At 34.2% G+C, this 21,612-nt stretch overlaps 1 protein-coding gene and 1 long non-coding RNA gene across 2 annotated transcripts; both read right to left on the bottom strand.

The window, feature by feature from the left end:
* Positions 1-2,621: 2,621 nt before the first annotated feature.
* LOC147536878 (uncharacterized) lies at positions 2,622-3,729 on the bottom strand. Its single transcript, XR_015226239.1, has 3 exons — positions 3,626-3,729; positions 3,429-3,485; positions 2,622-3,016 (listed from the first exon to the last, which is right to left on the bottom strand). It is a non-coding gene; the product is annotated as an uncharacterized LOC147536878 (long non-coding RNA).
* A 3,140-nt stretch (positions 3,730-6,869) lies between these two features.
* LOC147536877 (protein neprosin-like) lies at positions 6,870-10,751 on the bottom strand. Its single transcript, XM_086640869.1, has 7 exons — positions 10,467-10,751; positions 9,136-9,222; positions 8,823-9,035; positions 8,378-8,542; positions 8,235-8,288; positions 7,815-7,955; positions 6,870-7,337 (listed from the first exon to the last, which is right to left on the bottom strand). Exons 1-7 carry the CDS (start codon positions 10,635-10,637, stop codon positions 6,951-6,953), a joined length of 1,218 nt encoding a protein of 405 aa, XP_086496995.1. The 5' UTR covers positions 10,638-10,751; the 3' UTR covers positions 6,870-6,950.
* Positions 10,752-21,612: the final 10,861 nt, after the last annotated feature.

Below are 21,612 nucleotides of genomic sequence, written 5' to 3'. Positions count from 1 at the left end.
CGCTCATGGTTCGGTTACTAACCAAACCATCATAAGCGGTTTGGATACTACTGGATACCAAACCATCCATAATACAATTTAGTCTCCATGAAAATTGGCGAATCAAGTTACTTTCTTCATACACTGACTTATAAAATCAAGAAAACACTCTTTAAAAATCTGGAGAAACAATCAAACTAACATAATACGTCGAAAAACGTTTGAAACATTAAAGACATGTGCAGGCCACCGACCGAAATATTATGTAGTAGCTAGTATATTATCGATACATGAATTGTTTTAATATAATACTAGCTAGTAACATTATATTCTAGTGGCGTTGTTGTATTTGTATGAAACTATGGAGATATGATAGATATATTTTAAAAAAAAAATGTAAATATACAATTATAAATATTAATTGAACTTAACTGATTCGACTTGGTTTTAATGGTTCCTAAAAATTACATCCATTTACCGAACCAAACTAGTTGGTTTTTGAAAATCTACAACCATACCAAACCACTCGTTGTTTGGTCTGGTTAGAAAACCGATTTGACCGGTTTGGATCGGTTTGGTTAGTGCTTTCTCAAACCGTTACCAAATCGCTCATGGTTTGGTTCCGTTACCAACCAAACTGTCAATGAGCGGTTCGGTCTACTTTTGCACAACCCTACGTTCCGCTGCAACAGAGAAAATCAACAAGAAAAGTTTGATCCTTTTTCCATTTCCTCTCTATTCTTCGTATTTATTTTAATCTCTCACCATGATTAACTGACCCACCAATCTAGGGTTGGGATGAAACCATGTTCAATATTTTAATCGGGGTTTTAACGAAAATATCTTCCGGAATTCGTGCAGTTCATTACCTTGAATTTTGAGTTATAAAAAGGGTTATTTCCCAAATTACCCCCAACTTTGTGACCAGCTTCCTGCCTGCCCCCTACTTTAGCAATAATTCCCGTATGGTCCCCTTTTTCCGTTATCTTTAACATTCTGTTACTCTCTCTCCTCCATCTCATTTTCTCTCTCTGCCACATCATTTCAGCACGCCACATTATCGTCTTCACCGGCAGGGGTCGTCGGCCTGCCATAATGATGGGAGACCTAGAGTCCCGGGCAAAGTAATATGAGACCTAGAGAAGGTGCAAGTCTCGACGAAAGTGGGCGAGACCTAGAGTCCCGGGCAAAGTAATATGAGATAACTAAGCCTGCCATAATGATGGGAAAATGGTAGGGCTGTTCGTTGGTTCGGTATCTGGTATTTTGGTGTCATCCATTACTAAACTGTACATGGTTTGGTTAGTGCTTTCTTAAACCGTTACCAAATCGCTCATGGTTTGGTTCCGTTACCAACAAAACCGTCAATGAGCGGTTTGGATACTACTGGATACCAAACCAGCCATAGTAACAGTTTATTCTCCATGAAAATCGACGAATCGAGTTACTTTCTTCATACATTGACGTATAAAATGAAGACAACACTCCTTAAAAACCTGAAGACATGTGCAGGCCATCGCTCGAAATATTACATAGCAGCCAGTAACATTAATTATACATGGATCGCTTTTGTCTAATACTAGCTAGTAACATAATATTGTAGCACTGTTGTTGTTTTGTATGAGTAATAGTTATTCTTATTTCTGACAAAAACTTGGTGAAAGATATGTATTTGTATGAAGTTATACAGACGCGATAGATATGTTTTAGAAAAAATTATGTACATATAATTGTATATATATATATATACTAGGTATAACCCGTGCCTCCGGCACGGGAGCTTCCGCTAAGTATTTTATAGATTATAAAGTCGTCGATCACCAATTATCAAAATGAATGACCTTTTATCTGCAAAAATAGACCTTTCATTATCACAAATATTTCATCTCCACTTAACAAGAACAAATGAAACCATATGTTTGAGAATGTAAATCTCTAAAAGCAAACTATAGAACAAAAATTAAAATTTATTGAAAACTTATAATTGGTTGCAACCGTTATACATTTTGCAAAAAATAATTTGTAATCAAGTCCTTACCAAACCAACTATTTGAACTTCTTCGGATTTCTTTCTTTAACATTTTTTTGACATTGACAATGATGTTCACATTTTTAATAAGACGTAGATGATACAACTTCATTTTTTTTCAATTTGATCTCCTGTTGTCTAAAACATTTTTGACGATGACACGGTTTGCATCATTTTAGAACATAAAGCAACTAACAAATTTGAGTACTTTGGTAAGTACGTATGGAATAGTTGAGGAATTTTTTCGAAGAATTAGAGCTCACACAACAAAAATTTTCTGAAATGCATAACAAAATCAACGACACTATAATCAATTTAGGTTAAACTAACTTCGACAGAAATATCAAGGGATCAAGTAAACTTGGAACCAAAGAGAATTAACTTGAACATACACATGACCTTTGTGATGGATGAAACAGTAATAACAAAGAGAATTTCCGTACCGTGTCAGCAAAAGCAATTGAATTGGATTTTGCTAGAATCACCATGGATCTCCGAAAATTGAAATGACTGGATCAACCTGAAAATCAAGCAAAAATAAAAACAATTAGAACGGATTTAATTAAGAAATTAAACAAAAATTAAGAAAACCCCAGACTTGCTTACCAAAGCCCCAATATTTTGTTGTTGAGAACCAATCACAAACCCTAGATTAAATGAAAAAGAAGAGATACTCAAACAGTCTTTGATCCTTTATAACCAAAAAGCAATACAAAAAGAAAAAGATGAATAAAACAATTAGAGAACTAAGTCATGAAATTTTTTAGAAAGAGACAAAGGAGTAGAAACATCAAGAGAATATCAGAAATTACCAACAATGAACAATTTGTATCCACGAAATTAAAAGGTTGGAACCAAAGAGAATTAACTTGAACATACAGATGACCTTTGTGATGGATGAAACTGTAATAACAAAGAGAATTTCCATACAATACCAGCAAAAGTAATTGAATTTGGTTTTGCTAGAATCACCATGGAATCTCAGAAAATTGAAATAATTGGGTCAACCTGAAAATCAAGCAAAAATGAAAAATTATAACACATTCAATTAAGCAATTAAAAAAAGTCAAGAAAACCCAGACTTTCTTATCAAATCTCGATCTTTTGTTGATGAGAACCAACCACAAACCCTAGATTAAGTGAAAAAGAATAGATAACCGAAATTTTTTTGATTCTTTATAACAAAAAGAAAATACAAAAAAGAAAAATATGAATAGAACAATTAGTGAAATAAGTCATGAAAATTTTTAGAAAGAGAGAAAGGAGTATAAACGGCAAGAGAATAACAGAAATTAGCAACACTGAAAAATATGTATCCACGAAATGAAACTGGTTGGAACCAAGGAGAATTAACTTGAACATAGGGATGACCTTTGTGATGGATGAAACAATAATAACAAAGAAAATTTCCATACAGTACCATCGAAAGGAATTGAATTAGGTTTTGCTAGAATCACCATGAAATAATTGGACCAACCTGAAAGTCAAGCAAAAATGAAAAATTAAAACACATTCAATTAAAACTTAAAGAAAACCCAAACTTTCTTATCAAAACCGCAATCTTTTGTCGATGAGAACCAATCACATACCCTAAATTAAGTGAATAAGAAGAGATACCCGAAAAGTTTTTTATTCTTTATAATCAAAAAGCAATAAAAAAAAACATGAATAAAGTTTTAGAAAGAGAGAAAGGATTAGAAACGGCAATAGATTTTAATGGAAGAAATATAAAGTTGCAGACATAAAAAAAAACAATGAACATAAATGTTATGTGAGAGTGGGTTATAAAGAGAGGGTATTAATTCTTTAATTGGTGTGAAATTAATTTGGGGGTTTTCTTTTAATCATAAATGTTGGATTAACGTTTTAGTGAAGGGGAAAAAGATCCAAAGGTCAATATTAGAGCTGAATCTAGATGTGAACCCATCTATTATATAAAAAATTAGAGTTATGCACGTATTATGTGCTTTGTTAATCTTAAATAAATAGACGGTCAAAATTTATCATGGGATAACGGACGGCTAGATTTATCTTTGGTTTGTCTTTAGTTTTATCTTTGGTTTGTCCTAGTCATCACTCTTCATTTTATTTTATATAATAGATATAAATTAATTGAACTTGACTGGTTCAGTTTGGTTTTAATGGTTTCTAACAATTACATTCACAAACCGAACCAAACGACTTGGTTTTTAGAAACCTACAACCGTACCAGACCACTCGTTGTTTGGTTCGGTTTGAAAACTGACTGGACCGGTTTGGTTTGATTGGTTCGGTCTATTTTTGCACACTCCTAGAAAATTGACGTGCCCATAGAGATGTCCTGAGAGTAAAATCGAGAAGTATAAGGCTAACGCCTCTTTTGTCCCGCCCCCATGTTCCACGGCGTAAGGCTTTAAGGTCTAGCTAATAAAAGAACATAGACCTGCAACTAAGCATGCAGTTTGAGTATTTTCTCTTGACGTGCAGACCAAACCTAAGATGGGGAGAGAGAAATTTTTCAGTTGTTTAAAAAAGTGAGCGAACTAAAGAGTTCACAAGATCTTCAAGTATAAACATTACGATCATAAGGAGATTAAGAAGAAGGTCATGGTTGTTGTTCTAGCTAATATCGAATGGTGATCAAAATGTAGTATTCTTGTGTCTCAAGAAGAAGAAACTCAATTGAACTTCTTGATCTTAATGTGGCAAAGAGTATTATTCTAATTAGTAGGAAGTTGAAACAAATATATGTTTTGATAACTCAAGTTAATTCATATAAGATCTGTAGATGCTAACTCAAGTTAATTCATATAAGATCTGTGGATGCGAACCTAAACAGTTAATGATAGATATTTGATATCTAAAATACCGCTAATAATATCAGACTTCTTAATTAGGACCGCACACTAGGGTCCCCCAAAACAAGGTTCCCTCAAATAATTTATTCATTTATGATCACTTAAAATTAATAGACACAATTGTACGGTCAAGTTTGTGGTCATCCAACTCAAAATTAATTGGCAATGAGTGGAGAGGACACAAACATTATATACTTGGTTGCTAGATAACCATTATCTCATGTGGGACTATTCTCACACGCCCCCTCACGTGTTGTGTGGTTAGCTTAACACGTTTTTTTTTCAAGTGATGTGGAACATGTGTGGTTTTTAAGCATATCACGTGTGGCCATAGCTCTGACACAGTGTTAACTTTGTGGTCATCAAACTCAAAACCAATTGGCAATGAGTGAAGAAGACCAAGATATTATATGTTTTGTGGTTTTTAGGGAAGGAGCGTAATGGATGGGTGTCAGAGGGTAAAAAAACCAAATTGTACGGGAATCATCAATGAGGCGGCAATGATGCTACATGACTTCTCCCCAGCGTTGGAGCCCCAAGATACACAACAAACCAGTGAGGTGCAGCTAATACCGGAAGTTGGTCGGTACCACCAAATGGTGAATTAAAGCTTAATTTTGACTTTAAGAAAGGAAAAACTGCAATTGCAGTGGTTTGCAGGACCGTGGCTGATAATTTTGGGGTCAGTGCAAAATTTTAGTCAGGGCCCTCATTTATGCAAATTAAGTAAAAAAAAAAAATTAAACGCGAAGTTATGAACACAAATTTGAAATAGTTTACCTGTAAAATATTACAAATTGATGAACCCAAATGAATGGTGTTGGTTTGTGATTATCCTAACCAAATAAAAGTCTCTTAATTTGTATAGGACTTTACAAATATTATAGATTTGATTTTTCTTTTTTTCACACAATCAGAAACTAAAGTTGATTGGTAGAAAAAATTTATAAAATTAAAAGATTTGAAAGTGGGATAGCCTAGAGAGAGTTTGGTCGGTACAACTTAAGATGAAAATTTTAACAAAAAAAAAAAGATAAAATAACAAAATAGTTTTAATGGGAACCGAACCCAAGATCTATTGCATAGAAATTACGCAACTTACCAACTATGCTAGGTGCGGTTCAATGTTGTATTGTTACTATTGCTTCTCTAAATACTTTAAGTGAGAAGAAATATAGACCTAAATGGGCCCCTTGTGGTAAGGGGCCTAGTGCGGGCGCCCTGCCCGCACTGGCCCGTCTACGACCCTGATGGTATGTAGAGTCAATAAATGAAACACTATCATGACTGAAGTGAGGAATATGTTGGCTGCATGTGCAACAATAACAGCAGCTCATGCGGCAAGACTTGTCGTTGAGCTTTCAAGTTTAGCACGAGAGATTTGAATCGAGTTGCACACTTACTGGGAAAGGATTCTTTTTTGTCCGGTAGCAATAGATTTTGGAATGTTATACAAATTCCAAGCTGCATTTTAAGCCAATTATTGGCGGAGAAATCAAACATTGTCATTGAGAATTTTAATGAATAATTGCAAGCTATATGCCTTTTCACAAAAAAATAGCTCTCCTCCATGTGGGACTATTCTCACATGTGCTTTCGACTATAATCAATTGTATTTCAAAAAAATTCAAAACAGATTTAATAGGCTAAATAACATTCTCTAGTTAGGCATTTTAAGACTGTGAGGCCCTGGAGTGCCAAAGCAGACAATATCTTTAGCATCTTAGAAGGTTGGTAAATATCATCGTATGACACGTTATCTACACAATTATGTCTACTGTGATGTGGTGTCGGGAGGGTGTTTTGTTAATGATCTCACATCGGTGGTGAGACGGAGTGTGCTGCTTCTCTTAAGAGGTTAAGCACTCTTTCGTAGTGAGGTCTTTTAAAACTTTGAGGCCTAGATGTGCCAAAGCAGACAGTACCATTAGTAGCCCAAAAGGTTGATCGACATCATCCTATTACAATCAGGATAACATCACACAAATTTCTAAGTCAAACTTCGAAAAAGACTACAAGAAACATTTCCCAAAGAACCAATATATAAACTTTAGTCACTTATAATGAGCTATCACTTAGAACACGAATAGTTTGACAGAAATAAATCAAACTAGCGGCTTACAGTTGTTGCCACCTTCCCCACCAAATACCATAGTTGACTTCCAATCACCTTGTTCTCCTAAGAAAGACGCGTCATAACAGTCTTTGACATCTACTAGGGTCCTAATTTTATCCTCATTCACCTGCACAGGTTTTCCTTGATCATTAACAACCTCCATGTTGGATATGTAACAAACCCCATAGTATGATTTCTTATAAACACCAGTTCCCATTGGTGGCATTGGCAAATTATTTTCTGCCCCTGCTCTCCCACCATATGTAATGACTGAAGCACTATTTGAGAGATGGGTGAAGAGTTCTTTTGGCCAATACCCTACTATTACATCATCAGCTGAACAACATCTCAACCACCAATTCCCACTTGTTGGATCCTGCATTCCAATACAAAATACTTTGAAATTCTCATTTTCTTTTTTAGAAACACCACATACTACTGCAAGGACTAAAATTCGACGGTGTCGACCAAGCCCACAAATTAAATTATGTCGTTATCTGTCCAACGTGAAAGTCTCTCTCCATGATCATAGCCCAAGCGTATACACGTTGCAAACGTTACGCTATCCCTTCTTAATACCTAAATTCAAGATTGCAGTTGGCTCGTGACGAATGAATCAGGTCAATGATAGAACAGAGGAGATCATCCAATGTCGAATGAAAACTCTTCTCTCTATCTCTCTCCAACTTATTAGCAAGGCATGGTATGGTGTCAAAATGATAATTTATACACATTCATTTTTCTTAGTTGGTATACCAATATTATATGTTGTCAAATTGAATCGACACGTCATGTTCTATAATCAAATGACCTTAAAATCCCCTAAAAGAAATATTTATAATAAAGTACTTACCCGAGATACGGAAATAATAAGGGCATATAGGTGTTCTCCAGACGAATAATGACTGAAAGCATCCCCCAAGACTTTTGTAGGATGAACTTGCACAAAACCTGAGCATAGTGTATTAAAGCAGCCTGTTTGATATCCATTAGCCTGCGTTTCCCGCCCAAACAATATCAAAATTACTACAAATTTAAAACTTATCGCATCATTGTTTATGTGACTCAAAGTATATTTTCTTGTAACAATCATAATTATCAGATAAAATTATTCTCCATTATTGATGGTATGGTTGTTGAGTAGCTTCACCCGTCATCTTTATTTGTTGGGGAAATAGAGTCTTCTTATATCACTTTTTTTCAATTTGATTGAGTACAGGATATGAGTACATTTCTAGAATGTCCACTAAAATTAAGAAACATTGAATCTTACCGTCCAATATCCAAATAAGCGACTCATGTTGTCTTTGGATAACTGTGGGTATACCTGATTAATCCAATATATAGAAATTAATGTAATATTAATCAGATATAATAAGGGTAACAAAATTTGAGCAGTTGAAAAATATTACTTACCATCCATCCAGCTTCTATACTATTTATTTCGGAAAATTGTCCATTTTGAATAGAAATTTGTCCAGTGGAAAATTGCCCAGAGATAACATTTGGATTGTACAAACCAATATCACCTTTTCCTCCATAATATTGTATTCTGTCATCCCCCGTATCAACCGCAGCAAACTAAAGAAAGAATAACTTAATTTAGGCATCAATTTCTCTCGAAGTTAGAATAAATCGTTACTAGCTTTCGATGCATTTAACGTTTATGTTTTTCCAAGAACTCCTCTAAAAGTTAATTAAGGATACCAAAGTTCATTCATTTCAAAAGGGATTTTGTATTTTTTGTATTTTAATTAAAATTATTCATTCCAAATTAGTTTATACTTTCACCATTGAAAATAAGTACAAAAATACAAGGGGATTCCAAAACTACATAATATATAAATATAAGATTACTTACATGGGTAACCATAGGTGTTAGAGGATATGTATCCGGATGGAATGATTTGGATGCATATTTTGCATTTATTAAATCTTCTTTTGTAGTCCTTTTAATTGGAACAGTTCCTTCTGGACACCTTTCATTCTGAACTTCAAATAAAGTCTTTGCTCCATTTTTGTATGATGAAGTTTTTTTACTGATCGATTCTTCTTTTATGATATCTGGTTTCAGCTGCACATGTATAAACCATTTTTTTTTCTTTCAGAAAATTAATTACCAAAACTAAAGAAGATGAATTATCATTTTGTGAGACGGGTTCAAAGATTTATACCTGAATTTTATGATTCTTGAGCAATGGATTGTCAAATGCTGGTTGTTTGTATATATCTACGCAATCGAACAAATCCCCAATACTAGTCTGTAAATCACCATAACAAAAATTACAAAATTTTAGTTTATTTACCAAAATATAATAATATTATATATGTAAAGTTAATGTTTAATTTATGGCCAGCGCTTTGGGGAAAGCTAAAAAGTTTCCGGGGTGTGAAGACTTGGTCAAAAATTGGTCAAATTTGTTTGACAATTTTATTTAGGGGAAAGCAAAATAGCTTCTCCACCTCACCTCTCTCTCTCTCCACCTCACCTCTATCTTCTCCGATTAGGTCGCCGGCCGGAAAATTTTCCGGCCGGCGACCATTAAAAAAAAAAAAAAATATTTTCACTCTCTCTCTCTCTCTAAACTCCGGCGAAGGGGTTTCCCTTCGCCGGAGTCCCGGTCTGTTGAAGAACAGACCGGAACTGGTCTGTTCTTCAACAGACCGATCAGGCCTGTTGAAGAACAGACCAGATCGGTCTGTTCTTCAACAGACCGGAAGTGGTCTGTTGAAGAACAGACCAGTCCGGTCTGTTCTTCAACAGATCCGGCCTGTTGAAGACCGGATCTGTTGAAGAACAGACCGGACTGGTCTGTTCTTCAACAGACCACTTCCGGTCTGTTGAAGAACAGACCGATCTGGTATGTTCTTCAACAGGCCAGATCTGGTCTGTTGAAGAACAGACCAGTTCCGGTCTGTTCTTCAACAGACCGGAACTCCGGCGAAGGGAAACCCCTTCGCCGGAGTTTCTAGAGAGAGAGAGAGTGAAAATTTTTTTTTTTTTTTTTTTTTTTAATGGTCGCCGGCCGGAAAATTTTCCGGCCGGCGACCAAATCGGAGAAGACAAAGAGGTGAGGTGGAGAGAGAGTGAGGTGAGGTGGAGAGAGAGTGAGGTGAGGTGGAGATAGAGTGAGGTGAGGTGGAGATAGATTGAGGTGAGGTGGAGTGTTTTTTTTTATTTCCCCTTAAAATTTATTTCCCCAGAAAATCTCTAAAATTATGCATATTCCCTTTAAAATTTCACACCCCGGAAACTATTTAGCTTTCCCCAAAGCGCTGGCCTAATTTATTCATATCTTAATATGATTAGTTTTTCTTTTGGATTTAGACATCTTCTAAAGCTGGAACAAGATCACGATGGAATAAAAGAAAGAGGCATATTACAAGATCATGATCTAATTCCACTCGATTGATGCAACCACTCATGGTTGCAAAAATAATCTTTAGGTTCATATTTTGAAGTATAGGAAACGCAAGGCCTAAAACAAAGACTACTATATCTTACTCGAATGGTCTTGAAGGAAGGCTTATTGAGAATTCTTAATTGTTCTCCGAACTCCAACTCATCTTCTTTTGTTAGAACTCTTCTTCCTTCTGCAACATAATAATTTTGATAAAACATAAAAATTATGATTATCGCCAATAACAATGACTTTGAGTCCATAGTGAAATTCATCGATTGAAATATTTCATGGTTTTGCTTCTTATTTATTCACGAAAAAGGAACTTGATGAGTTGTCATTGTGATTTTTGTCTTAAAGATTATACCATATAATTTAGGGAGGTAGTCATGAGATAATACCTTAGATATATTGCATTTATGATAAAAGTAAAAGGGCTGACTTAATGAGTTCAACCTCATAAATGGTATTAAATTGTCTTAAAGATTATACCATACTACCTCAGTCCCAAAATGAATGACTTATTTTGAAAATCCAACTTTTTAATGGAACATCACTAATTAGAGTTTGACTATGAAGAATAACATGATTTTTCCAATTGTACCATCATTAATCATAATGAAAAAGTTTAACTTATTTTTAAATAAAGTTGACACTAAATTTATAGTAATGGGTATTATTGGAAAGGGCAAAAAGTTCTTTTCTTTATTTTTAGAAATGAGACACTAAAATGGGACAACAAGAAAAGGAAATTAGATTATTCAATTTGGGACCGAAAGAGTATAATTTAGGGAGGTAATAATGAGATAATATCTTAGATATATTGCATTTTATGATAAAACAAGAGGGATGATTTAATGAGCTCAACCCCATAAATTGTCTTAAAGATTCTACAATATAATTTAGGGAGTTAATCATGAGATAATATCTAAGATATATTGCATATGATAAAAGCAAGAGGGTTTATTTAATGAGCTTAACCTCATAAATTGTCTTAAAGATTATAACATACAATTTAGGGAGATAATCATGAGATAATATCTTACATATATTGCATACGATAAAAGCAAGAGGTTGATTTAGTAACCTCATAAAGCGTCTTAAAGATTATACCATATTAATTAGGGAGGCAATCATGAGATAATATCTTAGATATATTGTATTGGCTCTTGGTATAGGTAGAGCACTATTTAGTAAAGGCAGTGCGTTAGAAAGGTCAATTTATGTCTTTGTTCTTCCTTTACCAAATAAGTTTAAGGAAGGCGTTATAAGGATTATTTAATAAATAGTGCCAAAATAGAAGGACTTATATAAAATTAATAATAAATCTAATATTTTATTCACTTGTAGTTTCTCTCACATAAACAACCAAAACCCTAATATCGTCACTACTATCAACATCACCATTAGTATTAAAAAACTTAGAAAGTTTACCATCACTATAGTCTTAGTTTCGAGCTTTTAATGATACCTCAAGATCTCATGGATGAAGAACCATCGTTAATGAGGGAGGCAACCTACATCGAGAAAGAATATTCCTTTGGCTTACACGTAGACATCGACTTAAACGATACCATCGACTTAAACAAGGACATCAACTTAAACGAAATTATCGACTCAAACAAAGACATTTATAATGAAGATAATATGTATCGGGTAAAGAAATATCATTTTCTTGTTTTCCCCTATGGTTGAACAAACGTTTTAGGGTTTAAGGTCGTTTTTTTTCGTAAAGAATTTTCGGATAGATCGACTGAAAAAGACAACAAATTTCGTTCGTAATGGATGAAAAAGATGACAAATTTCGGTTGGGTCGATTGAAAAAGATAACAAATTTCGGTCGGTCCCGCTGAAAAAAGTAACAAATTTCGGCTGAGATGGCTGAAATTAATCTGTTTTTTCAAACGCTCTGGCCGAATTTTTTTTAAAATTTTCAGTTGGTATTCATGAATTTGTATTTAAGCGAAATTTCTTTTATTTAAATGTCGCTTATATAATTTTCGAGTTACATCCTTGTTTGTATTCTTCATTGCAATATTGATACTTGAAATCTTCAAAAATTACTTTAATTAGTGTTACAATCTTAAAAATCTACGGAGAAATCAAGCAATAACAAGAATTACAAACTCTCTATGGAGATGAGTGTTGTATTAGTCATCTACGGTTTAGGTTTCTATCTCTATATCTCTCTTTTTTATATAATCAAACAGATTTAGGGCTTTTCTCCTTTTCAGGATGTTTATCTATCTTCTCTCTCTTTGATTTGATCGAAGGTTTTAGGTCGAACAGAATTCTCTTTTCTCTCTCGAAGGTTTTTAGTCGACCAGGAGGATACTCTCTTCTCTCTCTTTTGGTCCAAAATAGTTTGATGGGAGGGACCAAAGTATAAATTATTTGGGATATTTTAAAAAAAAAAAATTATCCCTCCCTATTCTAAAAAGAGTGCTCTCCCTATCTAAGGCACTGCCTTTGCTAAAAAATGCCCTTCCTATATCAAACCTCATTGTGTTTATGATAAAAGCAAGAGGGTTGACTTAATGAGCTCAACCTCATAAATTGTCTTAAAGATTATATCATATAATTTAGGGAGGTGATCTTGAGATAATATTTAAGATATATTGCAATTTAAGATAAAAGCAAGAGGGTTGATTTAACGGGGGATGGGATTTAAGTCCAAAATCGCATGATCAACGAGTCTAGAGACCAAAGATAATCTCAAATAGAAAATAAATCCACTCAAAGTAAATTACATGTATATCCTCTTATTCTCTTTTACTGCCTAACCTATCCTAAGGTAAACAAAAAAGAACCCAAAATAAAAGATACCATAATATATAGAGATTCATTAAATTATTTCTTCAAAAACAAACTTTCTTTCCTCGGAAAAATTTGCCTTTTCCGTTTAACATAACAATAAAAAATAGCCTTTTCTGTTTCAAAAAATAACCAAAAAAAAAAAAGTTGTCTTTTCCTCAAATATCAAATCGAAGAGAGAGAGAGAGAAAAAGTCTTATCTTAAACAGGCCCAAAATAAACCTAACAGAGAGAGAGAGAGCATCGAGTAGGAGAGAGGGAGAATCTATTGTTGGTTTCGTTCATCATCATCAACAGTAAAGAGCAAGTTATTTTGGTTTTCATCATTTTTGTTGTTCCTTCAACTTTGTTTATGATTTCGATTGATTTCTACAACACAAAACGAATTAGGTTTTGATTTTTACAACTTTAACTATGATTTATTTTTCTAAAATTGATTAGCTAATAAGAAATTTTTAGGGTTTAGTTGCTTCGAAGTGATTTAATGGAAGTTATTTTCAAAACCCTAAATCAGTTCAAAGTGAAGAGTATGTTTCTTTTTTGCATGCAACAAAAAATTTGTATGGTTACCTTGTCTTTGTTGTTGTGTAATTTCTTTGAAGAAATAACATATGAAGCTTGATCTCTTTATAAATTGTAGTTACTGTTAGAGAATAGAGTGTCATACGAGTCATGTTAGATAGTCCCACATTGGATGGGCTATTATTAGTGTTGGTTCCTTGAGCCTATATAAAGGCTTCATATGTAATAGCTAAATTCAATCCAACTATCAATACAACTCTTCTCTCCCTCTCATATTTATTTTATCTTACATGGTATCAGAGCTAGTTTACTCTTAAGAGTTCGATCCTTGAGTTTCTGATTAACCGGCGGCGGTAGTCCGTTAATGACTACCGTCCGCCGGAGTATTGCCGGAATATTGTCGATCTAGTTTACCTTTTTCAACCTAAATAAGTTAGATTCCTTTTTTTTTTTAGTAGTCAATTTTAGTTTCAAAGAATGTTGATTCTTCATGTAAGTCTTCAACAATATATGGTTTTCACCATTAAAAGTTAGAAGGTTTGAAGACAACCTCTAACTCTTAGATCTATCCCTACTTATTAATAGTAGGAGATGATGATTTAAAAGAGTAAAGCAAACAACTATATTTTGTTCAACTTTGATGGTGATCTTCTTCTCAAATCCACAATATCATAAATCAATCTCTACCACCATAACTTCTTGGTGGTTGTTTTACACACTTTATATAGATCTTAAAGTTCACAAGTATCATTCAAATCAACCGCATTTCTCTACTTCACTTTTCAGATTCTAAAAGTATGAAGGTTTGATTTCTACCTATTGGTAAAAGGAAAACCTTACTTCAGATTTATAAAATCTTTATCTTCTTTCTCTCTCTAGTCTTGACCTTCACACTTTTCAGTCCTGCTTTGTTTCCAACGATCCTCCCAATATTCCAACAAGATATTCCCATCTTTAAATCCTTCATATTCCTTCCTTCCCACTCTAAAAATACCCATATTCCTTTCTTTTCTTTAAAGTTGCAGACAGGGTTTTAAGGGTTCTTTTTCTTTCAAGCCCAAGTGGGCCAAGCTATTAAGCTTCTCAATTTTCTCTTTCAAGCCCAAGTAGGCTAAACTTTTAAGCTTTTCTCACTCTTCATCTTTCTTTTTCATTCTCAAGTGGGCCTAGCTATCATGCTTTTTCTTTCTTGTTTAAAGTCCAAGTGGGTCAAAATTACCACTATTTTACATCTTATTTACTTCAAACACACACATTAAAGCAACACCAACACTAATAGTAAGAATTTGAAACATCAAGGGAAATCTACTCAAACTCATGGTCTTCCAGACTTGTAAGTCCCATTAGTTTGAGGGAGAGTATTATGGAGGAAGCCTATGGCGGAAGCCAAATCGCCATTGATTCAAGAGAAGGACAAAAGTTGTTTTGCCTTTAAGTTATTTTGTTTTTAAATGTTATTGTAATGAGTAAAGTTTTATTGTATCAAACCATTGTACTTCTCAATATCTTGATAAGTACATTGGTTTGAGGGGGAGTGTTAGAGAATAGAGTGTCATATGAGTCATGTTAGATAGTCCCTCATTGGATGGGCTATTATTAGTGTTGGTTCCTTGAGCCTATATAAAGGCTTCATATGTAATAGCTAAATTCAATCCAACTATCAATACAACTCTTCTCTCCCTCTCATATTTATTTTATCTTACAGTTACTACTACATCTTCTGCTTAAATTTTTTATTTTAGACCGACAATTTAGGGTTCTATCTAATTTAGGATTCTGTATTGTAGACTTTCAAGCATAGTGTTAGATCCAGAATATAGTTACTTTCAATAAAAACTTAATATTTTGTCTAGCATTATTAAGTTTCTTATAAAACTTTATCAATGGTTTCCTGTCAAACCTGATTTTTTGACAACCATAGAACATTACATGGTGTAATATAGAAAAAAAATGAGAGAATAAATTGAATTGTAAAAACAATGTCATTTTTTTTGCTAGCATTTTTGAAGTTTATCATAGAACCTTGAAATGGTTACTGTTCAAAACTGGTTTCATAAGAAAAATGACTTGTTTGACTAGCATTTTTAGTTTCTTATAGAAACGCATAAATGATTACAACCCAAAGATGTTGAATTGGTTTGTTGTTTGAACTTTGACAGGCCTGATTGTGAGTTGTATGTGATTTTGCACATGGAAGAACTTTATATCGAATCGAACTATAAACACTTTCCTAACGAGATGACAAAAGATGATTGGACAAAACTAGCGCAAAGGAAGAGGGGTGAACTAACTTGGTTGTTGCTGAATGAATCAAAGGATATATGGAGAAAAAATGTTTCAGTACTTTAACTTGTATTTTGTAACAGGCTATGTGATAAAACGTAGCAAACATGTTTATGTTTTAAGTTTGAATAACATCTTGAGCAGTTATGGGATTATTTATCAATGTTCTATAATACCACAATTATATTATATTTTGGATGTCGTTCAACAGGTTTATATATACGATAAAGATGTTACTCAAATTTCTTGGACACTACTGAAACTATACAATTATAATACGTGGTAGGGCAAAGGCATGATGAACTCAAACACTTAATGCTGAATCCATTGAAAACATATATAACTAAGGAAACAAATAGTTCATACAAAAATATATAAAAATCTGGACATTTTGATTAAAATATAACAAAGGCTAAAACCAACCTGCTTTGATTGTATTGAAAATTGATAAATTGCTAGAAACATCAAACAAATTTTTCTACCAATTTCCAATGGGTATAAAGATACCAGTAAGATGTTGACAAAATTTCACCAACACTACCAGCATTTTTTCAGTTTTTCGACATTTTGTAACTTACTCTAGCCAAATCATAATACCAATTGAAACATTGATCCAAATACATATGAGTATAACTACAATAATATCGTAACCATTGATAAAATTTAATAGGAAGTCGGAAAATCTTCTTGTTTAAATACGATAATCTGGTAACATTGATCAAATTCTTTAAACATATAAAAGACATAAGTAGAATATTTATGTTTCTAGCAGAATATGTAAACCTGCATAACCAAATTTAAGTTAGTTATTATATAGCTGCCGTGCATGAGGCACTATTGTGATAAGCCGGTTTTTTACACCGACCGCAAACCCTCATTTTTTTGGGTATGTTTCCTGAGCTCTCTCTTCTTACTGTCCTTGGTCTTCCCGGTTTTCTCTTTGTTAACGGAGGTAGTGTTCTTGTTTCATCGTTGTACTTCATTGGCTCATCATAATTTGGTATTGGGTAGACATAATATTGATAAGTGTTGACGAACGCTTGTTTGGTGAAAATGATCAAAAAAACTTGTCGTATCACCATCATAATTCTTGATGCACAACATGACATGTTGACAAAGGATACCATCTATCGACCACCTACTGCAACTACATGTGAGATCAATGAGATTGACAGAGTGGGTAGGAAATGAGCATACCTCATACACAAGCTACTGTAACAAATTCATAATAGATGTCACTAGAATCAACAAAATGCTAGTAGAATAAAGGAAATGTAACAAAAACAATTTCACCTTATACATTTTAATTACTAAAAAGTATTTGTTAACCTACTGTAACAAATTCATTCAACAGATACTGATAGATTGTAGAATATGCCAGTAGAATCAATAGGATGCTAGAAAAATAGTATTTGCATTTTAACCTACTGTAATAAATACATTCAACAGATGCTAATAGAATGTAAAAAATGTTATTAGAATCAATAAGATGCTAACAAAATAGTATTTGCTTTTTAACCTATTGTAACAAATTCATAACAGATGCTAATAGAATGTAGAAAATGCTAGTAGCATACAGAAAATGTACCAAACACAATTTAACTTTATAAAACTTTTTTATGAAAAATATATTGAATTGATAGAGATTTCAACATTCACTTTTTACCAAAAAGTGATAAAAAATGTTACATATAAATTTTTTGTTAGAGTAAATAATTTTTTTAAGAAGATTGTAGTAATAGAAATCGTAGTAATAGAGATTTATAGATTCTAACGATCAATTTAAGTTGGACATACCTCACAAACGAATTTGTAGATGTCTAATTAGATCGAGGTAGAGATAAAACGCAAATCAAAACTTCATACTTTCTTGAAGTTCAAAAAACAAAGAGTTACAGAGAGAGAAATTCGTTTTTGGGATTGAGCATCTCGTTTTAGGTAAATATCCATTGATTTGGTACGTTACTTTAATCAAATACAACGGATTTAGAAATAATATACTTTCTTGAATTCAAAGAATATAGAGTTACATAGATAGAAACTCGTTTATTTTATAGGGTAACTCGTTTTTGTTAAATATCCACTGATTTGGATATTTATGGAGTTTATGGAAATAAAGATTGGTATTAAATATCCAACATAAATATTCTTTCATAAAATTTATGGAAAGAGTTATTAACTTAACCAGTATAAACCTTTGGTTTACCAATGGTTAAAAAATATTTATTAAAGGGCAAAAATGAGAGATAATTAAAGGATTGATGCATGGGGCTCACCAAATAGTTATTTTTTGGACTTATTTTACATTTTCGGTTTATTTTGGTTTTATTTTATTTATTGATTTAGGAGTGGATATATGACTCATTACCCCCCTTCTTTTTGGACCTTAAACTCAAAAATCCTTGATTTAATGAGCTTAACCTCAAAAATTGTCTTAAAGATTATACATATAATTTAGGGAGGTAATCATGAGATAATATCTTAGATATATTGCATATGATAAAAGCAAGAGGGATGATTTAATGAGCTTAACCTCATAATTTATCTTAAAGATTATACTATATAATTTAGGGAGATAATCATGAGATAATATTTTAAAGATATTGCATACGATAAAAGCAAGAAGTTGATTTAGTAACATCATAAAGTGTCTTAAAGATATACCATATAAATTAGGGAGGCAATCATGAGATAGTATCTTAGATATAATGCTATGATAAAAGCAAGAGGGTTGATTTGGTGAGCTCAACCTCACAAATTGTCTTAAATATTACACCATATAATTTAAGGAGGTAATCATGAGACAATATCTTAGATATATTGATAAAAACAAGAGGGTTAATTTAATGAGTTCAACCTCATAAATGAGAATATGATCTTCACCTCCTATTGATTGATTTCTTTAAAATTTTCTCCCACTCAATTTACTCAGCCGTAATTTAAGTAATTACAAGTATGCAAATAACAATCCATATTATACTTCAAGCCTAGGAATTTGTCATATTTCAAATTTCTGGAGTATTAGAGTTTGGTCCACGAAACCAGCGAGTTTATAGGTAAGTCCCTCTGCCCAGATCAAAGTTGCACCGTTGAACATCTCAAAAGTCTATATCATAAACAAAAAGTTTAAAGTGACTTCGCCCAATCTCCCTCTCTATACAACTGATGAGCACGGAGTAAAAAGATTTTATTTGGACCGTTGATAGGTTCAATGGTTCAGATCTGATCTAGGAGGAGGGACTTATCTATAAAATTGCTAATTTCGTGGACCAAACTGATATTCTAAAAATTAAAAAAAGTAATAAAGTTATTCCACACGCCTCCTCTTAACTCGATCGATATAGGGTCGTGTTTAGCATTACAACACTATAGTAGATATTTTGAATAAGGGTTATTTCCCTAATGGCCCCCAACTTTGTGACCAGCTTCCCGCCTGGTCTACTTTACGAGAATTACCCATATGGGCCCTTCCTTTATAACACCGTCACTCTCTCTCCTCCATCATGTTTTCTCTCTCTGCCAAGTCATGCCACATCATCTGCTACGCCACCTCATCATCTTCTCCGGCGAGAGTCGCCGACCGGCCAATTTCCGGCCGGCGACTTCAAACCCAAAAAAAAATTCTCTCTAAAAAATTTTTTTTCTTTCTTCTCTCTCTCTCTCTAGAACTGTGTAAAGAAAAAAAAAATTGAGAGAGAAATTTTTTTTTTTTTAGGTTTGAAGTCGCCGGCCGGCGACTCTCGCCGGAGAAGGTGATGAGGTGGCGTAACAGATGATGTGACATGACTTGACAGAGAGAGAAAACATGATGGAGGAGAGAGAGTGACGGTGTTATAACGGAAGGGGGCCATATGGGTATTTTTCGTAAAGTAGGGGGTCAGGCGGGAAGCGGGTCACCAAGTTGGGGACATTAGGGAAATAACCCAAATATTTATGTATGTATATGTGTGGTAACGTTTGTATGTACATATAAATACATATATATATATATATGTGAGTCACATGTGTGTATGTAATTTATACATGTACATACGTGCATATTTAGTATGGTCATGCATACTTGTAATACGACATTGTCGTTTTGTGGGCGAGTGGATACAACGTCCTCGGTGAAGAGCATGGTGATTTAGGGATGTTCGTCAGGGCAAAGATCATTTGTCCAGGGCATCTGATGCAAACCTTTCTAATCGAGGCGGACTCGTGAGGCGGGACTACCAATCGAGACAATACATCTATCTGTTAGGCAATCCTGACGTAAACTTTTTCATGAGGCAGACTCATGAGGCAAGGCTACTGTTCGAGGCAAGGTGTCAGCCTAGTACTTCTGGCCTAAATTTTAATGAGGCGGGCTCATGAGGCAGGACTGCTGATCGAGGCAATGTGTCTGTCGTGTAGTTATGACCTAAGTATTTTGATGAGGCGAGCTCATAGGATAGGACTTCAAATCGAGGCAAGGCATCGCCAGGTGGTCCTATGTAAATTTTTAATGAGGCAGCTCCGGAGCTCCTGGCGAGGCACGTGATGCAGGGATGTGAATCTAGGCAAGGCTTATACGACGAGTGCACTTGAGACAGACTTAGTGAAAGCTACTCAAATCGAGGCAGGATTGTAGAGTAGGGCTACCGACCGAGGCATGGCTTAAAAGCTGAGTGCTTATCGATCGTACACTTTTGCTGAGGCCTGCTGTAATCAAGGAAGGCTTGCGAAGCAGGGCTACCAATCAAGCCAAGGCTTAAACGCCGAGTGCTTTTGATCGTAGACTTTTAATGAGGTGGAGCTGGTGTGCTGATCGAGGCACGGGCAAGCTTGTCGTTTCAAGGCGAGGCGAGTTTACCGAGTGCTCTAGGTGTGGACTTAGCTGTTTTGCCAGGGTGTAGCTCCGCCGATGAATGCCTAGGGGTGGCAATTTGATCCGAACCGGTGGGTTTTTACCCGAACCCGCCCCTAATGGAACGGGTTTTACCGCCCCGTTTATTAAATGGAATGGTAATGGTATGAAGATAAAACTATTTACCGGGTTCGGGGCGGGTTTGGGATTAGGTAGTAAAACCCGCCCCACCCCGCCCCGATTAAATGTGTTATGTATTATATATACAATAGGTTTCTAAAACTTTTTATCATATATCATCAATTTAACTATTTTATATTTTATATTATGTAGTAAGTTGTAGTGTTTATAGTTGATAAAACCGAGTTGTTATAATATTTTGTTTATAATATCTATATTTTTTTATTAATATAACTTATTTGAAATTAAAATATAAAAATTTATGTTTAAATCCGACCCGCCCCGCACCGTTTCATGTTAAACGGGGCGGGGCGGGTTGGTAATGGTTAAGTAATTTTTAGTCGGGACGGGTATGGTAATTTAATACCCAACCCGATTAACTATTGGGACGGGAACGGTAAAACCCGTTTACTAACGAGGCGGGTTTGGGACGGACTTGGGAAAGAGGTAACCCGTCCCAAACCCGCCCCATTGACATCCCTATGAATGCCTTATATTCATAAGGGTAAGGGTATTACCCTTTACATATATATATTGCTTGCCTCTTTTATCCATAAGGGTAAGGGTATTACCCTTTACAGATAGTTTATATACCTGCATTGTGTTTGGTGTGACCAAAGCTT

The sequence above is a fragment of the Eschscholzia californica genome, unplaced genomic scaffold (genome assembly GCF_041429995.1).
Source record: "Eschscholzia californica isolate CP2 unplaced genomic scaffold, dmEscCali1.0.p SCAF_5, whole genome shotgun sequence".
NCBI lineage: Eukaryota > Viridiplantae > Streptophyta > Magnoliopsida > Ranunculales > Papaveraceae > Eschscholzia > Eschscholzia californica.
The sequence above is the reverse complement of the archived record's forward strand: the minus strand, read 5'-3'. Positions and strand labels throughout refer to the sequence as shown.